This window comes from Heloderma suspectum, chromosome 4, assembly GCF_057233095.1.
Source record: "Heloderma suspectum isolate Gila_16-S chromosome 4, 16-S_ref, whole genome shotgun sequence".
NCBI classification, from domain to species: Eukaryota; Metazoa; Chordata; class Lepidosauria; order Squamata; family Helodermatidae; genus Heloderma; species Heloderma suspectum.
This window is the reverse complement of record NC_139461.1, coordinates 269,756,473-269,776,997: the sequence shown is the minus strand read 5'-3', so window position 1 is coordinate 269,776,997 and position 20,525 is coordinate 269,756,473. Positions and strand designations below refer to the sequence as shown.

The 20,525-nt window shown below is 46.2% G+C and overlaps 1 protein-coding gene across 2 annotated transcripts in view; it reads left to right on the top strand.

Moving 5' to 3' along the window:
• The window catches only part of E2F1 (E2F transcription factor 1), a 38,953-nt gene extending 19,053 nt beyond the window's left edge, over positions 1-19,900 (top strand). The window contains exons 4-7 of one of the 2 annotated variants that reach the window (XM_084853832.1): positions 582-734; positions 6,991-7,105; positions 8,807-9,011; positions 15,580-19,900. In XM_084853832.1, coding sequence (XP_084709958.1) covers positions 582-734; positions 6,991-7,105; positions 8,807-9,011; positions 15,580-15,833 — 727 coding nt within the window. In that variant the 3' untranslated portion in view covers positions 15,834-19,900. The remainder of the gene's footprint in view (positions 1-581; positions 735-6,990; positions 7,106-8,806; positions 9,012-15,579) is intronic. The other variant, XM_084853833.1, reaches the window with a different exon arrangement.
• Positions 19,901-20,525: the final 625 nt, after the last annotated feature.

The window sequence follows — 20,525 nt, the reverse complement described above, 5'->3', positions numbered from 1 at the left end:
GCTAATTTATTAAACTATCTGAAGGACTAAAACAGTTAGTCTCTAGTAGTGCTGTGCTTAACCCTTGAATCCCCCATGTTGGCATAAAATGGCTTAGGCGTTGCTGCTCCATCATTCCCTCTCTTTCCAGTGTTCAGCCTGTGAACGCCATTGCTTATGTAGCCAAAATAGCAGTACCCACACCCGAGAAGGGCAAATCGGCAGGCTTGGGGAAAACTGAAAGTTCGCAGTGTTACAGAAGAGTTTTAGGAGAAAATCCTAACGGGGAGGTGAGGGGACGGAGCAATTCCAAACCAGCCTGGTGAGGACAGAGCATGCTCAGTGGCCATGGAATGCTGACTGGGAATGCTGAACAGTCGCAACTCCACACTGCAACATTTTGTTGCAGAGTCCACTTGTAAGACTTCCAGTCTACCTACCTGGGCATTCAGCAGCCCTGTGCTGGATCCGTTTTGAGAACGTGGAAGCATGCACAAATGCAGTTTGGTCCTCTGTAATGGATGCCCTAGTGCTAGTAGTCACCAAGCCACTGACGTCATGAAAGAGACCGCTCCTTGATCTTGATTTGCTCTGTTTCCCAGAGGTAGCCGGTATGCTGTGGGGGGCACCAGCAAGAGCCAGGGGTTGGTGAAGGAGCTCCAGGATCTTCAGGCCGCAGAGCAGCAACTGGACAGCCTCATCCAGATGTGTACGACTCAGTTCAAGCTCCTCACCGAAGACCCTGAGAACAAGCAATATCCTTCTCTTGAAGATGGGAGGGGAGATTGGGTGGTTTTAGCAGATCGGGGGATGCAACATGGGTTCATGACCACAGATCTGCAGCATGAGCCAGGAGCAGCAGGGTACCATCTTCCAAGGAGACGACTGCACTCCTGACATTCCAGGACTGGGTGTTGGTATTTTAATTTGTACTTCCCCACCCTGTGAGCTAATGGAAACTCCCTACCTGTTTGCTGGTGAAGGCTGTGTTTTCTCAATGGAGAGGAGAGGTGTGTCTGTATGAGAGGGAGAGAAGGGTGGTTAATCAGTCAGGTGTTCCTTGTTGGTTTTTGCCTGGCAGCTCTGGAGCTGAGCCTGTTCCTGCTAATGAATTCTAGATTCCATCCTGTGTGGCAGATGCACTGTCTTAAAGGAGTGTGCTTGAGAGAACAGCCTCAACTACTGCATTTTATTTTGTTCAATTTCAGTGTAACCCTTGGCAGCTGAGCCCCATTAAAATGGGCTTGGGAGCCATGTGACTCTTCACCACATATCCCACGTTTTATGCATATTTAGGTGTCTTTGTTTAAGGACACCTGATGAAATTGCTTGAAAATTGGTCTTTTCAACCCCCATGGTGGGCTTGCCAGCAGTTATGAATTGTCTAGATCAGGGGTGGGCAACATATCATAGAATAGTAGGGTTGGAAGGGGCCTACAAGGCCATCGAGTCCAACCCCCTGCTCAATGCAGGAATCCAAGTCAGAGCATCCCTGACAGATGGCTGTCCAGCCTCATCTTGAATGCCTCCAGTGTGGGAGAGCCCACCACCTCCCTAGGAAATTGGTTCCATTGTCGTATTGCTCTAACAGTCAGGACATTTTTTCTGATGTTCAGCCGGAATCTGGCTTCCTGTCACTTGAGCCCATTATTCCATGTCCTGCACTCTGGGATGATCGAGAAGAGACCCTGGCCTTCCTCTCTGTGACAACCTTTCAAGTACTTGAAGAGCGCTATCCTATCTCCCCTGAGTCTTCTCAAGGCTAAACATGCCCAGTTCTTTCAGTCTCTCTTCATAGGGCTTTGTTTCCAGTCCCCTGATCATCTTTGTTGCCCTCCTCTGAACCCTCTCCAGCTTGTCTGCATCCTTCTTCAAGGGTGGTGCCCAGAACTGGACACAGTACTCCAGATGAGGCCTAATGAGTGCTGAGTAGAGGGGAACTAGTAATTCCCGGGATTTGGAAGCTATGTTTCTATTAATGCAGCCCAAAAGAGCATTTGCCTTTTTTGCAGCCACATCACATTGTTGGCTCATATTCAGCTTGTGATTGACAACAATTCCAAGATCCTTCTCACTTGTAGTGTTGTTGAACCACATATCCCCCATCTTGTCACTGTGCATTTGGTTTCTTTTTCCTAGGTGCAGAACTTGGTATTTATCCCTATTAAATGTCATTCTGTTGTTTTCTGCCCAGCGCTCCAGTTGAATTTTGTTTCTGTCTTCCAAAGTATTAACTATCTCGCCCAATTTTGTGTCATCTGCAAATTTGATCAGCATTCCCTGCACCTCCTCCTCCAAGTCATTAATAAAAATGTTGAAGAGCACTGGGCCCAGGACTGAGCCCTGCGGTATCCTGCTAGTTACCTCTCCCCAGTTTGAGAAGGTCCCATTGATAAGCACTCTTTGAGTCCGATTCTGTAGCCAACTGTGGATCCACCGGATCGTTGTTTCATCTAGCCCACTTCGAGCTAGTTTGCTCATCAGGAGATCATGGGGCACTTTGTCGATAGCTCTGCTGAAGTCGAGGTATATGATGTCTACAGCATTCCCATGGTCCACAAGGGAGGTGACTTGATCAAAAAATGAGATCAGATTCGTCTGGCAGGACTTGTTCTTGACAAATCCATGTTGGCTTCGAGTAATCACTGCATTGTTTTCAAGGTGCTTACAGATGGATTGCTTTATAATCTGCTCCAGGATTTTCCCTGGGATTGATGTCAGACTGACTGGTCTGTAGTTCCCAGGTTCCTCCTTTTTACCATTTTTAAAGATAGGGACAACATTAGCCCTCCTCCAGTCATCTGGCACTTCCCCCATCCTCCATGATTTCTCAAAGAGAATAGACAGCGGTTCTGAGAGTTCTTCTGTCAGTTGCTTTATTACTCTAGGATGCAGTTCATCTGGCCCTGGAGATTTGAACTCATTCAAAGTAATTAGGTGTTCCTTGACCATATGCCTATCGATCTCAAGCTGCAATCCTGCCCCTTCAGCCTGTACTTCGCCTTTGCCAGGGGGTCATAGACCCTCTTTTGGGAGAAGACTGAGCCAAAGTAGGAATTGAGCACCTCTGCCTTTTCTTTGTCATCTGTTATCGTTTTGCCATCCTTATTTAATAGCTGAACAACCATTTCTTTCCTCTGCCTTTTACTATGCACGTAGCTGAAGAAAGCCTTTTTGTTGCTTTTAGCATCCCTTGCTAACCTCAGCTCATTCTCAGCTTTAGCCTTCCTGACGCCATCTCTGCAATTCTGTGCTACCTGCCTGTACTCTTCCTTTGTTACTTGGCCTTCTCTCCACTTCCTATATGTGTCCTTTTTTGTTTTCAGGTCATCTCTAAGCTTTTTGTGAAGCCACATTGGCTTCTTCTGTTGTCTTCTATCTTTTCTTCTTGTTGGAATTGAATTGTGCCTTGAGAATTTCCTTTTTTAAAAGCTCCCACCCATCTTGGACTCCTTTTCTCGTTAGCTTCGCTTGCCATGGGACCTTACTGATCATTGTTCTGAGTTTATTAAAATCAGCTTTCCTAAAATCCAGGGTACGCGTTTGACTACACTCAGCTTTTGCTTCCCTTAGAACCAAGAACTCAAGTACAACATGGTCGCTTTCCCCCAGAGCTCCTGTAACTGCTACTTTATCCACTAAGTCATCTCTGTCAGTTAGGATCAAGTCAAGGATAGCCGATCTTCTAGTTCCTTCCTCTACTTTCCGTAGGAGGAAGTTATCTGCCACACAAGTCAGGAATTTCCTGGAGGGGCCATGTTTTGTGGAATTTGTCTCCCCATAAATATCGGGGAAATTGAAGTCCCCCCTTACTACTACATCATGCTTCCTTAAAACATTGGTTATTTGCTTTTCAGAAGTTTCATCCTCGTCTTCTCCTTGGTTGGGTGGCAGGTAGTAGACTCCAACCATCAGGTTCCTTTTATTCTTTGCTCCATTTATTTTGATCCAGATGCTCTCGATGGGGCTACCAAGCTCATCCTCCTGTATTTCTGTGCAGAGATATGTATTTTTCACATACAGTGCAACTCCACCTCCCTATCTGTTCCTCCTGTTCTTTTTGAACAAGTTATATCCTTCAATTGCTGTATTCCAGTCATGAGAGTCATCCCACCAAGTCTCAGTTATATCTATCAAGTCATAATTTCCCTCTTGTATTAAGAGTTCAAGTTCGTTCTGTTTGTTTCCCATACTCTGGGCATTAGTATATAGACATCGAAGACCATGTGCTTCATAGTCTGGCTTTCTTCCTACATGTGTCTGAAGACTATTATTGGGCGCTATTAGAGCTGTTCTCTCCGTTGCAGTGCATGAGCCTACGTCCATTGTTACCCCCAACTTTACATCTCCCTTGCCCATAGGATTCAGTTTAAAGCCCTCCTGATGAAGTTCTTCATGCTGTGGCCAAACACATTCTTTCCAGCCTTTGTGAGGTGCAACCCATCCCTTGCCAACAGCCCATCTTCCAGGAAGTATAGCCTGTGGTCCCAGAATCCAAATTTCTCTCATCGGCACTACCTTCGTAGCCAGACATTCACCCGGAGTATTTTTCGTTCCCTTTCTATCCCTCTTCTAACTACTGGAAGTATGGATGAGAAAACTATCTGGGCCCCAAAGTTCTTGAGTTTCCTTCCCAAAGCTTCAAAGCCTGATGTGATTTCTTTGTAGCTCCGCTTGGCGGTATCATTTGTTCCCACATGGATGAGAAGAAAGGGATACCTGTCAGTGGGCTTTATGAGTGCAGGCAACCTTTCAGTCACATCTCTAATCCGTCCTCCCAGGAGAAAACATACCTGGCAAGTCCATGGGTCTTTGCGACATACTTGGGCCTCGATCCCACGCAGCAAGGAGTCTCCCACTACTACCACTCTTCTCTTCTTCTTTTTGTAGGCCTGGGTTTCATCGCCTCTGTTTGACTGACCTTCAGCCTCTTGCTCACTCTCATGTAGGTTCTCCTGTGATTCTTCTTCTGCAGGCTGTCCTCCAGTCTCATCCACAAGTACCTGGAATCGGTTCCACGGCTCCACTGGTGCTGAGTGGCATCTAGTTCTTCTTCTCCTAACTGTCACCGTTTTCCAAGGAGTATCCTCTACTCCATTTTTCTTCACCTCAGCATTTCCTACTTCTGCCTCCTCTTGCTGTTGCTCTTCAAGCTTCTGGTCTTCCCTTTACTGCTGTAGTTCCCCCATTCTGTCCAAGAACTCTTTGTGTTCTCTTATACCCCAGAGGGTTGACAGTCGCTGCTTCAGTCCAGTTACTTTTTCTTCCAGCAGCGTGATCAACTTGCACTTGTTGCAGGTGTGGGCCGTGTTGTTCTCAGGCAAGAAAACAAACATTGCACACACCTTGCAGGTCACCACCACTGGAGAGTCTTGTCCTTCCATAGCCTCTTTTCCCTTTTTGTGTCTAGGTTTGTGATTGTTCTAGACTAGCCTGTGCCTGCTCCTCCACTCAGTAGAGGTTAAAAGCAGAGTCCCACTGGTGTGGAAGTGTGTGTTACAAGACAAATAAATGAAAAAAAAGTTAAAAGTTAAAAAAGAAAAAAAGAAAAAAAATGTTAGGGGCCTCCACCTTGACCTCCCCTGCCGAACTCCCCTGGCCAACTCCTGTTCGCTCGCTCTGGTCGCTCACTCTCTGGGAGCTTGCTTGCTTCTGTAGTCCACTCAGAAGGATCAAGGGCAGCCCCCTGGGCTTCCTGCAGCCCACTTACCTCTTAGCCTTTGTCTCCTTTGTCTCTTCTACCACTGCAACTCCCCTGACCCACTCCTGTTTGCTCCCCCGGTTCGCTCGCTCTCTGGGAGCTTGCTTGCTTCTGTAGTCCCTGGAGCAGCTTGCTCTGCTCTGCTCTGCTCAGCTCTTAGCCTCTGTCTCCTTTGTCTCTTCTACCACTGCAACTCCCCTGGCCAACTCCTGTTTGCTCCCCCTGTTTGCTCCCCCTGTTCACCCGCGCTCTGGGAGCTTGCTTGCTTCTGTAGTCCCTGGACCAGCTGGAGCAGCTTGCTCTGCTCTGTTCTGCTCAGCTGGGAGGCAGGAAACAGACTCCAGACTCCTGACTCCACATATGGCCCTCCAGATATGTTGGCCTACAACTCCTATTATCCCTTACCAATATAGCTAATGGTGAGGGACAATAGAACTTGTAGGCCAAAACATCTGGAGGGTCACAAGTTGCCCACCCCTGATCTAGGTAATGTCCTGGGGAGGTGTGGAACAGAAAACTGACCACCAAAAATGAAAAGAAAAAAGTGTTGCACTCTGCTCCAAAAAGCTAAGAGAGGGTGACTGGTATGGGGACACTATAGTGGGAAACAGTTGGGAAATCATATAGGTGTACCCCAAGATTTGTGGATGTACAAACTCCACATTTGGAAGGAAGAGGAAAATTTGCCCGAAGGCATTTTCACTCTGTGGCTGAAGGGGTCTTTAAGGGTTTTTTTTAATTTACAGTTATAACAGAAGCAAAAGGGAGAAGGTGTTGGGGGAGGGAGGAATAATAGCAACAGAGGGAAAGAAAGATGTGAAAGAACATGACCAAAAAAAACCCCATGTCCATTCGCAGTAACATGTCCATTCACAACACCATTGATAAAAAGAAAAAAGATTTGACACTTCTTTTTCAAATATATACATTAGTATAGGAGTCCATGCATCTATATAAGCATCCAGACAAAACTGATGACTGTGGGATAGTGTAGCAAGGGCAGTAAGGTCTTCGGGTTAGGGTGCTTATTCTTCAAAGCTTGAAGTACGAGTCCCTTTGCAACTCTTAGGGGCTCTTGAAGTCCACTTTTAATCTGTGGCAGGGGTATATGTGCCATATCACAGAAAGCAGTGATTTCATTTCCCATCTTCCCCACAGTGTTTGCTAGATTAAGTATAAGGCATCTTTCGTGCTCGGGAAAGCAGTTGCTATGTCTGTTTCCCAACACCTAGTGCCTTGGGCTTGGACACGTGCGATTGTAGCTTTGCATCTTGGAGCATTGCCTTCTGGCAAAACTTGACTGAGCACACCTCAGCTTATGTGACTTGCCAAGACCTGCGCAGCATTGCAGACCCCTCCGAGCAGCTGGTGATGGTGATCAAAGCCCCCCCGGAGACACAGATGCAAGTCTCTGACCCAGCAGAGGTAACTTTTCCTGGTTCCCAGAATTACACTGGCCACTATGGGCAGAATGCCTTCGGCATCGAGCTTCTAGAAGCCAAATCCCACCAGCTGTGCTGGCCATCCCTTACGCAGTAGGGTTTGGGGAAGTGAGTCATGGCTGATCCAGCTGTAGTCCACTTTGAACCACCTACAAAATCCACGTCTATCAAACTGATAGAACAATGGGACATGGAAAGAGTGTCACATAATTCAGTCCAGTTTATCTGTCAAAGGCAAGATTCTCCATACATAATCACATCCATGCTGCATGTTGATGCCAACAGCTTCATGTCCAATTAAATGTATCTTATTCTGATAATTGTGTAGAAAGCAAATGCCCCATACAAGGGTTACCTGCACAGTTAAAGAACAAGGGCACAATCCTGTGCACATTTAGACAGAAAAAAAGTCCTACAACTCCCAGCATTCTCTAGCCTGCCATGCTAGCTGGGGCATGCTGGGAGTTATAGGACTTTTTTCTGTCTATACGTGCATAGGATTGCGCCCTAAGTTTATTAAACCACACTAGGTAGCTCATGAAGATGAGTCCAGCCACATCCTATGAGGGTATGGGATGACACACATTTTATTTTATTGTTTTATATTAATTAATTAAATTACATTTCTGTACTTCCCAATAACCAAAGCTCTCTGGGCAGGTTGCAAAACGTTATGGCTGCCAGCTTCTCTCAGGTTAGATGGTGAAGAAGAATCAAAACCACCCACCATGCCTTTCCAAGAAAAAGGTGTTGTGGCTTTCTAGGAGAGGCATCCCATGTGGTGTTCTGTGTCCAGCCTACCAAATGCAATTGGTGAAGAGACCTGCTGATGTAGTTCAGGTGAAGCTGATGCTTCTTATCTTAGGTTTAGTTCCTGTGGAGAAGGTGACTGCCCCATTAATTAGCTCCCAGTTGCAGCCAGGGATGATGTAAAGTCATGAACAAAAGCCTCTAGTTTTTAGCTAGATCCAGTGTTTGCACAGCTACAGCTCTTGTTAGGCCCAGCTACAGCTCTTTGCCAGAAGAGACTAGATTGCTTTGGAAGGCGGTAGCGCCCCTCTCAGTTTGCCTTGGTTAAGCAAGCAGTCATAGAATCATAGACTAGTAGGGCTGGAAGGGGCCTACAAGGCCATCGAGTCAATCCCCCTGCTCAATGCAGGAATCCGAGTCAGAGCGTCCCTGGCAGATGGCTGTCCAGCCTTATCTTGATCTATCAAATCCAAGTTTTGAACTAGCAAATCCAAAGAGCTTCCTTGCTTGTTAAATTTTCCCAGGTGAAAATGTACTGGGCTGTACTGTGAGAAGAAGCTATAATAAATATCCAGCCTCCTCCACATATCAGCTTCTTGAGGACTAACCGGCAGAATCCTGCCCAGAGCCTCTTAGAAGCAGAGAGCAAAAACAAACGAAGAGCCACCTGCTTTGCAGGCAGCAGGTGACCCAAGCGGCCACGAATCTCAGTGGCTGCTGTGACCTGTTCCTCGTGGTGGTGCTAGAACTAGGGTGGAGTGACTGCAAGAAGTGAACCAATTCTAGTGAGCATCCAAAGTCTGATTGAACAGGAATTCCCAAAATGTTTTGAGTAAGCTGTTCTTCAGAGCCAAAAAGCTAGGGAGAATCCCCGCAGAAAGCACTGCCATCTTCTAAGTGTCTCTTCAACTGCTCACCTCTTCTCCTTTTCCAGGCTTTCCAGATTGCTGTGAAAAGCACTCAGGGCCCCATTGATGTGTTCCTGTGCCCCGAAGAGAGCTCTGGGGTCTGCAGCCCCACCAAGAGTCCCTTGAAAGTGGCCGCTGAGGAACCTTCTCCGGAGTCTTCGCACGCATCGTCTTCTGTGCTTCTCCACCCCTCCCAAGATATGAACTTGCCATTGCTGGGTGGAGACCAAGGTATGTGGATGGGAACAGGGCAGTCTCCTTGGGATTCAGCATCCAAGAGCAGCCTCCTCTGTCAAATAGTAACATATGGCGCTTGTAATGTGACACTCACCTAGTTGCCTGTGGTGATAGTAAATTGCCTCAGACGCGGCCTCTCTGCAGAGAACATACACCTAGCAGACATGACAGGTTCTTCCCCAGTTGTGAGGAAAACAGCAGAACACAAATAGCTGCTTTGTCTGCACTTTGGATGATGTTTTTCTCTCTCTCGCACTCTCCTCCCCCCACACATACACACGTAGACACACACACTCGGAGAGAGGGAGAGAAAGAAAGGCAGAAGACCAACCCGGATGGATGGAGAGGGGTTAGGGTTGTCCACCTGGCAAACAATGTGTCTCCAGAAGGTGCATATGGCAGTGCCCTTTGGCTCTCAGTCTCTTCTAGCACAGAAAGATGGAACGCCCCGGCTAGATGGTCATCAAGCCCAGCCCAGTTCCCAGCTGCAAGAACATCTCCCATGCCGCTTTATTAATTAAACGCATAACTGCCTCAGGAATCTTTCAGGTTCTCTTAGGCTCTGGAGTGGGAACTAAGCTGGTGTGTTGCCACGGTTTCAGAAACAGGCTTTTGTCCAACTCTGGGCTGATCTGCCCAAATGGCGCTGAGTTTACAAGACTTGGGAAAGTGTACTATGTAGCAGGGTCTTGTCAGGCCTTCATCAATACCTCAAGGCAGTATGGAGCATGCTGTGATCAGAGGCTGAGTCAATCGGGTCGGGACCTGAGCCTGCAACTTTAAGGCAAGAATGGCTTGGTTAGGACAGACCATGATCCGTCCAGCTCAGTGTTCTGTTCCCAGCCAGATGCCTCTAGAACCATCCGAGCAAAGTGTGATGTTGATGACCTTCCCCTCATTTGGGTTCCCAGCACCTGGTACTCCAGCCTCATGATACAGCAGGACACAGAACTGAATTGAGAGACATCCTTGCCTGTGTTCATGGCGCTTGCATTTGTGCATTATAATGTCTCGTACATGCAAGAGATGGAGAACTGCAAAGTAGAACGTGGAAACAGGGTTTTGGGGGGCAGGGAGTGTGCGTGTGTGGCAGCTTGCAAGAGTGAATTTGGAGGGCTGGGGATAGGTAGTTGGACACAAAAGCAGAAGATACTATATCCCCAAACATGCTTCATGTTGTGAGCTGTAATAGGGCAAAGATTGATTTGAGACTGCTTTCAGATCTCAGGTAAAGCAGCCACTGTGGCCTAGATCTAAATCAGGGGTGGGGAACCAGTAGTCCAGTGTCATCTAGGGGGCCACAACTCCCATCTTTCCTGACCATCAGCCATACTAGCTGGGGCTGATGGGAGTTGAGGTTCAATGACATCTGAAGGATTACAGATTTCCCACCCCCATCTAGACTGAAGCCTATTCACTTGATTATAATGTGCTAAGAAAGGAAGCAACTTGTTCATATGGACAACTATAGTAAGCCAACCCTCTCAGAATTCTCCTTCTAATAACTCTGTAGGTTTATGACAATCTGGCCAGACTTGGTACCTGGTTCTCTGCTGAAAATGATCCAGAGGGTATGCTTGGCATATTGAGAAATCTCAGAATTCCTCTCTTTCCCATTGCCTGTGTTTTTCTTTAAATCTTCTAGCTGCAATCATGATTGGAGTTGCTTCAAAATATTTATTTAGTGCCTCCTAGAGTCTCAGTAATCAGATCAGGAATGTTAGGTAGGGCTTCAAGTGGTCAAAGGGGAGGAATTCTGCACTTCTCCTTTTAATTTCTTGAATAATGGCACGAACTCTGAATGTGTTGCTTTCCTTTTGCTCTGTCACCCAGAAATAAATGATGAAAGTCATCAGGTTTATTTTACTTATTTCTTAAATTTTATAACCCACCTTTCCTCAAGGCAGCTAACGGCAGTTAAATGTAAGATAAAATACAACGTTTGAAACTTAAAAGCAATTAAATTAAAAACACATCAATGAAGAATGTAGAAACAGCGCCCACCAGTGAAAACCTACTTCAGTTCCTTGTGCTTTATGTCTGGATTGTGTGATTGTTCACGTGATGTTGATAGGCGCTGCTGGGCGGGCCGTGCTAAAAGACGAGGCACCCAGCACCACATTTCTTCCAAAGCTGGCTTTTGTACCATCGGCTTTTCCTTGCCTGAACCAGCCCCCTGCATTTCGGGAGAGAGTTCCATTTGGCCTGGAAGCACACTAAAGGTCTGATATGTGGGAAGATTCCTTCCACCCTTTTCTCTTTGGCTTTGTTGTCTCTCCCCACCCTACCAGCTACCATCATCTCTACTGTTTTCTTGCTGGGCCTTGTCTTGGTGTTGTTGTTTTTTACAACCTGCCCCATAGCACAATACTTTCTCTTGCCTGGAACAGCCTGTCAGTGGGGGTACCCCTACCTGCAGGCGGAGTACAAGAAGTGAACATAGGAACATGCCTTATACTGGGTCAGACCATGGGTGCATCTAGCCCAGTACTGCGGACACTGACTGGCAGCAGCTCTCTGGGGTTTAAGGCAGTAGTTTTTCCAACCCTACCTGGAGATACCTGTGATTGAACCTAGGACCTTCTGCATGCAAAATAGTTCTCCAGTTGAGGGGTGAGCGATGGATTAAGGTTCCATGTGCGAGTTATCCATTCAAGAGTGGTGTATAATGTTTGACACATCTCAGCTGTGGCCCAAATAAAGAAGATGGAACCACCATTAAGAAGTGATTGTGATTCTGTACAATTTAGTAGGGCAGGATTCTTTGGCATCCTGTGCTAAACATTTTAGGTTCAAGGAAATTTCTTAAGAGGTCTTCGAAGGCTTAGAAATCTAATCTGAATAAGTTCAGGAAAACCTCTGGAGAGGTCTTTTGGGGCTTAGAAATCTAATCTCCCCTTAGACGAGGATATTGAGGGCCAAAGCAGACATTACTTTAAATCCGTATATAGTAGCTACAGCTTACACTTTTACTCTAGAGTAGGTACAGTGGGCCTGATCTGGATCTTAAAAGCTTCCCACCCCCACACTAGGGCCCCGATCCAGATTGACACCCCCACAGCTACTCTAGAGTAAAAAACACCCCACCCCCGAGACATAGCTACTAGATACAGATTTAAAGTCATGTCTCTTTTGGCCCTGAGGTTCTAAAGACTTTGCATAGGTTGGCCAAAGCTTTGTGCTGTGCTGCTGGCAGGCGGCCCTGTGGCTGGCAGGTCTCTTGATTTGCTGCTGCTAAGATCGAAACGACTCATTTGGTTGTCATGATCCAGTCTGACCTCCAGTTCAGATGGATGCTGGAAATTATGACTGAATTCAATTCACAGTGAGACTTCTAAAAAAATTTAAAAGCTGAAAATGGCTCTGGTGTGTGCTCAAACACCAGACATTATCCACTTCCCTTGGAAAAGAGTTAAGATTCTTTTGTTAGCTAAGTCATTTAGAGCAATCATAAGGTTACATTTTCCTTTTTCTTCTTGGTGCTTAAAATGATGCTTTTCACCACTCCGTAATCACCCTATAATAGGACATTTATGGGGTGTCGAGGGTAATTTTTTCCAGGTTATGTAATCATGAGTCAGCTACCTGTTGTACTATCCTAATGGAGCAGAGAAGAGATTGTTTAGTGCCTGCATTGTACTTTTGGCACTTGGGTGTTCTTGGAGCTTGTGAGGAGGATGGGGGAGAAATGTGACAATCTGTTTTCCTGAGATGCCGCTGCCATGATTTTAGCCACTCTGACCAGAAGGGCTTTGTGGCAAGCAGCATCTCACAACAATAGGGAACCGCAAACAGTTTTAAAAACATATCCAAGAATATACTCTTTTCCAAGTGAGAAAATTATTATCCTCCCTTCTCCAAATATTTGTAATTTATTCCTAAAACAGAAGAACATAAGAGCCATGCTGAATCAGACCAAGGGTCTGTTTAGTCCAGCATTCTGTTCCCACAGTGGCCAACCAGCTGCCTGAGGGAGGCCCACTATTAGGACATGAGTGCTACAGCACCCTCCCGGCCATGTTGCCCAGCAACTGGTACACAGAGGCATATTGCCTCCAATAGTGGAGGTAATATAGAGCCATCATGATTAGCAGCCACTGATAACCTTCTCCTCCATGAATTTGTCCAATCCCTGTTTAAAGCCATCCAAATTAGTGGCCATCGCTACATCTTGTATAGTGAATTCCATAATTTAACTGTGTGCTCTGTGAAGAAGTACTTCCCTTTATCTGTCCTGAATCTGCCATCATTCAGCTTCATGGGATGACCCCCAGTTCTAGTATTATGAGAGAGGGAGAAAATGTCTCCCTGTTCACTTTCCCCACACATGTCTCCCTTTACTTGCCTTTTTTTCTAAGCTAAACAGTCCCAAACGCTGTAACCTTTCCTCATAGTGGAGTTGCTCCAACCCCTTGATAATTTTGGTTAAAAAAAAGTTCAAATATCCTTCATAGCTGCAGCTAACTGAAGCAGACTGACTTTTTTCCTTGGGAAAAGGGTTTCTGTCAAAAACATATTGGGAATAAAGAACAATCCACACAGCTGTTTGTTTTTCTGAACCAAGAACCAGACCCACCTTGAGGCCAATTTCTGTTACAGTTTGAGAGGGTGACCCCCAATGCCGCTTCATCTTCTGACTTGGTTGCATGTTAGAGGCTGTTGGTGTTGGACTCCAACCTCCATCATTCCTCACCATTGGCCATGCTGCCTGGGGCTGATGGGAGTTGGAGTCCAGCAACATCTGGAGGGCCACAGGTTCCCCATCCCTGGTCTAAGTGTAATGTAATAGTGAGAGGCAGGCATGTCAAGCAAAAAAAAGTCACAGCTCCTTCAGGAAATGCATTGATTCATGAACTACTCAAGATAGTCAGCAGCAAGAAAAGGCATGTAATTAATTACTTGTCCGTTCATCTGTGGCAAGCAAGATCTTCTCTAAGTGAGTGTGCCAAGAAGTTTTCATTAATTGCATGGGTAGTGTTGCATCCCTCCCCGCTCCCCTTTCAGTTTCAGTTAAACCCTGTACTCCAGATTAACACTTTTTATTTTTTTATTTATTTAAAATATTCCTTGGGCACCTTTCAAGGCAGATGCAATCATCATTAACATCAAGGTGGCATGCAGTCATCATCATCGACAAATAAATTTCCATTATATAAATAATGTATCCCACCTTTTTTCCTCTTGCAAGGAGCCCAAGGCAGCTTACCTGGTTCTCCTATCCATTTTAACCTGACAACAACCTGCAATGGGAGACCCATTCCTGCTCCACCCGACTAGCTTGTTTTCCTTCTCTGAACAGGTGTGTCTGTGACTCACCTGACTAAGAGAGAAAACAGCAGCTGCGTGGACAGACCCCACTCAGCAGTAGATATGTAAATCCCAGCTGAGTGTTCTGGGCTTCAAGAAGTAATTGCTATGGGTTGTGGTCCTCGAAACACTCTTCAAACCAAAGAGCGCAAAGTGGTACCACAAAATATATATTTATTGCTCAAACAATATTAAAGAATAACAGAACTTTGACATGATAAAACAAGGGAAACACATTATTACATACAGCGCAATTAGAATGATTAGAAGCATAATAGAAATGGTGGCTAGCATATTTCTTAGTAAAACTGAAGTTCTTTTCCTCTCAACCAACAAAGCAGTCATCATTAAGATCTTACAGTTACCTATCTGGGAGGTATGCTTGGCAGAGCTTAGGTATTCATGTTTAGTAGGCTTCTTGTTCTCCCAAGATCTCTCTGGATAATCAGATCAAACTCTTGCTTTTTATACCTCCTATGCTGATGACTTCATCCCAAGTTTCAAACCTGGTCATACCACTACTTCTAGTTCTATCATATAACCTAGCAATAGCTCTAGTTCTTTTATCTTAAACACACACGTCTGTGCATCTTGACTTTTTGGACTTAGCCATAGCTTTTACTCATGACCTCAGGATGGTCCCTCTTTAATGCAGCCAGGTTTACTACTGACTTCATAAGCACCTTAATGAAGATACCTCTCTTTGGCCAAGCAGCTTTTCGCTTTGGTGGAGGTGGTTAACTAGTCCACTTGTGTCAACTCTCTTTGCCTTATTTCCAAGAACACTTTCCAGGAGTCACAGTGAGCGTACACAGATTATCATGAATAGCACTCCTATGAAATACAATGAATTCTTATCAACAGTACACGTTGCAGTCGTACTTTGTGACAAACCCTGTGAGGTAGGTTAGGCTCAGAGTCGGTAACTGGCCCAAAGTCAGCTAGTGAGCTTCATTGGAGAGTGGGGACTAGAACCCGGATCTCCAAAATCTCAGTCCAGTGCTCTAACTACTGCACCACACTGGTTCTGTATGGGAAAGAGGGAAAGTTAAGCTTTATTTTGCAGGCTAATAACATCCGTACACTAAACTGGCAAGGGTGAGCAAGAGGACGTGGTCAAAACGCCTTGGAACCTGTTGTTTTGTGTATGTAGAAGAGTTAACTCAAGATAACCGCCTTAGAATGACAACCTTGTGTGTCTGTCCTGATTGCGTAAGGAAGCTCACAGCTGCCCATTTGCATCCCCCTCTTTCAGCAGAGCCCTTACTGTCTGGAGAGAGTACGCTGCCTCTGAAGTGTCCCGGGGATGACGTGAGCCTCTCGCCACTGGCCTCTGTGGATGCCCTGCTCCAGCAAGGCAAGGATGACTTCTCAAGCTTCCTGCCTGCCGAATTCATCGCACTTTCGCCACCCCAGACCCAGGACTATCACTTTGGGCTCGAGGAGGGTGAAGGCATCAGCGAGCTCTTTGACTGTGACTTTGGAGACTTTACTTCCTTGGATTTCTGAGTAACCTCTGGTGGTGGGGGTAGGGGGGAATGCCAGTCGGCTGACCCTGCCCCACCACGGGGTGTCCTCTCAGAGCTGACATCTGAATGTAATCACAAGGCCGGCTGTGGCCTGGGCCAGCGTGCTGTGGAACAGATTCCAGGGGAGGAAAGGGGAGGCTGGGCCTAGGATGGCAGCGGTGGGATTCGGTTCCTGGAGATGGCTGCCTATCAGTGGCCACCTCCCCATGATTGAGGAAGGTGGCTGTGAAGCTAATCGCTGCTGTGAATGTTGCAGGCCTCCTTCTGTGACCTTGTAGGGGGTCAGCAGGCACCACCTTGAGCCTGGTAGGCCCAAGCCCCTAGTAGTAGTCAGTGGGGTAGAGTCATCATGATTCTCTGGTGCCATGTTTTGACTCTGTAGGTGTAGACCTAGTGAAGCTGTTGCCCTTGCAACAGCTAACTTACTCTTGCTCAACCACTGCTTTCCCTGACTTCTCACTTTAAACCATATTTAGCGGTGGGCAGGCCCCCGTCTTGTCAGCTGCTTATCCCCCCATGCGGTGAGCGATTTCCCCTTCTTGCTTTGGTAAACATGGGTGTCAGGAGCTCTCCTTCTGAGAAATGTATGCCCCTTCGGTCCTGCTCCCAGCCAAGTTTCTTGTACAATTTGAGGCAGCGGCAGTGTTCTGTGTATTACTGGGGGGGGGGGGGGGGACACCCGTTCTCTCAGCCAGCTGCAGGAGAAAGAGGCAGGAACGGTACTTCAAATAGCAATCATCAAGAACCTGACTCCCAGTCGTCCTACAGACAAGATCTCTCTGGTTAGCTGGCACTGAGGCATTAACATCTCACAGTTCTGGGATGGGGGAAGTTCTCTTAGCTAGCAAGATGTAAACCTGAGATTTGTAATCCAGTCATGAAATAATGGGCCATGTTGAGGAAGAGAAGCTAAGCGTGCAGGCTGGCGCCAAGGGAGTCTTTCATGAAAACAAGCCACTCGAGCTAGTGAAACAAAATGTGCTAGAAAGGTGTTGGCATTTTTTTCCTCTTTTTTAAAAACACCTGGTTGAAAAGGCAAGGTGAGCTTTTGAATACAAGGCACCCAAGAATGGTGGCGTGGGTTGTTTCTGGATATTAGGACAGAGCACAAGAATCTTGTTCTTGGAGGTTCTCATGATGAAGCTTTAAGGAGAGTTCTGTATAGATTATTTATTTATTTTGGGCTCCCCCACCCCCCGCCCCTGATACATATTTTCTTGGAAGGCCTCTGATCCTCCCCAGCCCCTGCTGGAATAACTGGAGGTGGGGTGGGTTTTTAATTAGTAGCAGTAGTTGGCTAGGTGGCCAAGTGCGCTCAGTTGCCCTTATCTTTGAGCAGAAGGCCAACAACACAGACGGGACAATGCTTAAGGTAGGGAGCGAAGTTGGCGAGAGCCTTTTGCTTCAGCAGGGGAGGGGTAGTGTGGCTTAAGTCTCCATAAATGTGAGGGACTCAGGCCCAGATAGTACTGTAAGACAACAAGTGATGAATGCCTTCTGTTTGGAGTTTTCCCTGTGAAGCAAAGCCAAAAATAGGGACTTCTCTCTCCATGCTACCCCCCTGTGCGAAGCACTGGGATTGTCTGGATGTCACGCATTCATATTATTTATTTATTATTTATGTGGCTCCACCCAGTGCTCCAGGAAGGGAAGTATCTGAGGAGGAGACTGCATGAAGTGGAACTCCTGCATGTCCAGGGATGTGGGGAAAGGCCATATTGTACCTTGTTAGAATAGCTAAACTAGCAACTGAGAATGGAAGAACAGAGTTTTGGGAATGGGTAGCTGGTGTGTTTGTAGCTGAGCTGTTAGATCAGACAGCAGGAGATTGCTGAGTGTCCAGTCCATGTGTGTGACTGACGGGTCGAGATTGTGGTATTGAAATGCTATTTATTGGTAGAAAATGAACTACGGGTTCATCTTGTAGAGAAATATTTGGGGAGGTTGAGGTTGAGGGGTGGGGGGGAGAGAGAGAGAGAGAGAAAAACGTGCACTGGGCTAGTTTATGAGTTTGAGGAAGGAATAGCTCTATTCTGGGCATATCCATTTTGAGAAGTAGCTTTAGTTGCGCGAAAGCAAAGAGAAACAGGGCTTTAGCAAAACCTTAAAGGTATAAATGTTGCCAGCTTGACTAAGAGGTGTACCTAGCATATTACAAGGCAGAGTTCAGTGCTGTCTCTTGGGTGCCTTCCTATTTCAATAAATACTGCTTATTTCAATTACTGGAACTCACCAAAGGGTGGTCCTGCTTGGTAGGGGCTTCCCTTGCTTGACAAAAAGGCAGCTGTGACTGTGTGTGTGTGTGGGGGGAAGCTTTAGTAAGTCTTTATGGCATTGGTAGGCTGATGGAACAGCATTATCCATTTGGCCTAGTTTAATGAAGAAACAAAGCTATGTGGGCCCATTACAAATTGTGACACCTGGTCTTGGGTTACCCTAAACTGCTCTGGAACATCTAATGTTTTCTCTTGTATAGAAAAATGAGGCCTCTCTATTACTGATTTTTCTCTGGCTGTCAAATACAGTATTAGTCCTTGGATCAAATGTAATGAGGCAGCAAGAGGTTACATAAAAGTGGAGGTACGTAGTGTGCCTCTCACATAGATTCCACCCCCTCCTCCAGTAGGATTGTGAGATCTTTGCAGTAAAGCTGTAGCAACCAATGCTTAAGAACCTTAAGAACCTTCCTGTAGCTAGGCTCTGTAGTCATTGCACAAGGAGAAGCTGCTAACTGTCCCAGTTCTCAATTATAGTATATTGCAGGTTGAACATCTGTAACTAGACTGATTTGAAGCAACTGTTAAGGGCTATAGTCTCCACACCCCCACTGCTTTAGGATTGGTGACATGATGTGTCCTTTTACATCTTTACCCTAGGTTGGCCTTACTTATTCTTTCAAAGAATGAGCCATATAGGATGTTGGTCACATTTGCATGAGCTACTTTCCTCTAGCTCAGGGGTGGGCAACTTTGGGTGCTCCAGGGGCCAATTTTCAGCCTCTGACACCCCCCTCCCCCCCATCCTGGCTTGGAGCCACACTTTTGCCACTGCTCTACCCACAGTGGCAACCCCCCCTCCAGTTTTTTGCTTCTGAAATCTGGCAGCAAACCAATACAGAGGCTGAAAAGGGAGCCTTGAAAAGAAGCTAAATTTGGCACTTTTGAGTCTCTGTAGCAGCTCACTGTCAGATTTCAGCATCATGCTGCCAACTTTTTTTGCTGCAAGAGTGCCAAATTTCAGCAGTGTGGGGGTGGCAGTGGGGGTGGCAGGGCCCACATTCAAGGCCATGGGGCCACATTGGTCCTTCCTGATGTTCTCTCTTCTGGAATGTGCATACCTTCTAGGCGTTGCTGCTGCTGTTCGTCCTGATCAGTGAACAGGCTGCTCCAAATAACTTCTCAACCCCAGCAGTTGCCTTTGGTATGTCCATTCTGTGCACAATTGCTTTTCCAAGGGGGAAAAAGTTCTGTTCCCAGGGCTTGCCACGTTGCTGACACAAAGCATGCTTCCTTGTTCATACAAAGTGCCTGACAGTTTTTCTCAGCAGCTTGCATAGCACAGGCCACACAGGCTGCTGGCAGGTGGGTGGAGGGGAGATACAGTTAATAACTCCCCCCCCCCCCCCGAGTGATCACTATAAAAGCCAGGAACAAATTGGTCCCCTAAAACATCATGTGAGCATGTGCCCAAATGGAGTGTTGTGATACTTTCTTGTGAGCAGCCACAATGGACACTTCTCATTGTTGCTGTTGCTAATGGAACTGTTTGAATATTGTGTTATGATTGGGTGGAAACAGAGATGATCTTGCATGCATGCTGTGATGTCGGCACATGTCATATTTCCAAGAAACACCAGAAGCAATACATCGCGTAGCACTCCTTACTTTTTAGATAATTGTTGAATTTCATCTTTTTTAGACAGTTATCTAAAATATAAGGAATACTGCAGGAATATCTGGGATGGATCTGCAGACTATAAATTGCTGACTGCTCACAAATAGACTACCCATATTTCATGGTCTTTATTAAATTCTCTTATATTGCCTATAATAGACGGCTGCTATCTTTTCACTTTTACATCAAAAAGCGGCTCCATTTTTCAGCCTTCAACTTCACTGTCGCACCACCTGCGGCAGAAGGCTATCCAGTAATTACTTTTCAGGTTACTTTTTTCATCTCTCTCTCTCTCTCTCACTCACTCACTCACTCACCTTGCCTCTATAGATAAACCCTCATGTGGTAGAATAATCAGGGTTTTTGTTTTGTTTTGTTCTGTTCTGTTTTAAAGGGCGGTTCTTATTCCATTGAGTCTTGCATTATCTGTGTTAAAGTACCCTAAACCGCAGTGGGTTGGAAGATCCTCTTTGCCAGATAAGGTGATTGGCACCATGAGTAACAGGGAAAATGGTGAACTGTATTCTGTATTCAGCTTCTGTATTCGGAGACGGGGGGAAAGCCAGAAATACAAAAGGCTCCGCTGGGGTAAAGATACAAAGGAGCAGTACATTACAGGCAGCCTGTGACAAGAGTGTATTCCATGCAAGTTGTTCTTGCATCATGGAAGAATCAAGTCAAAAGTTGTATAACGTTCTGCAGGCCTTCTTCTGTTGCAGTGGTGGCCTGCAGGCTATTAGCCAGAAGGTCCAAGCAGTTGGCAAGGGGGAGACTCAGC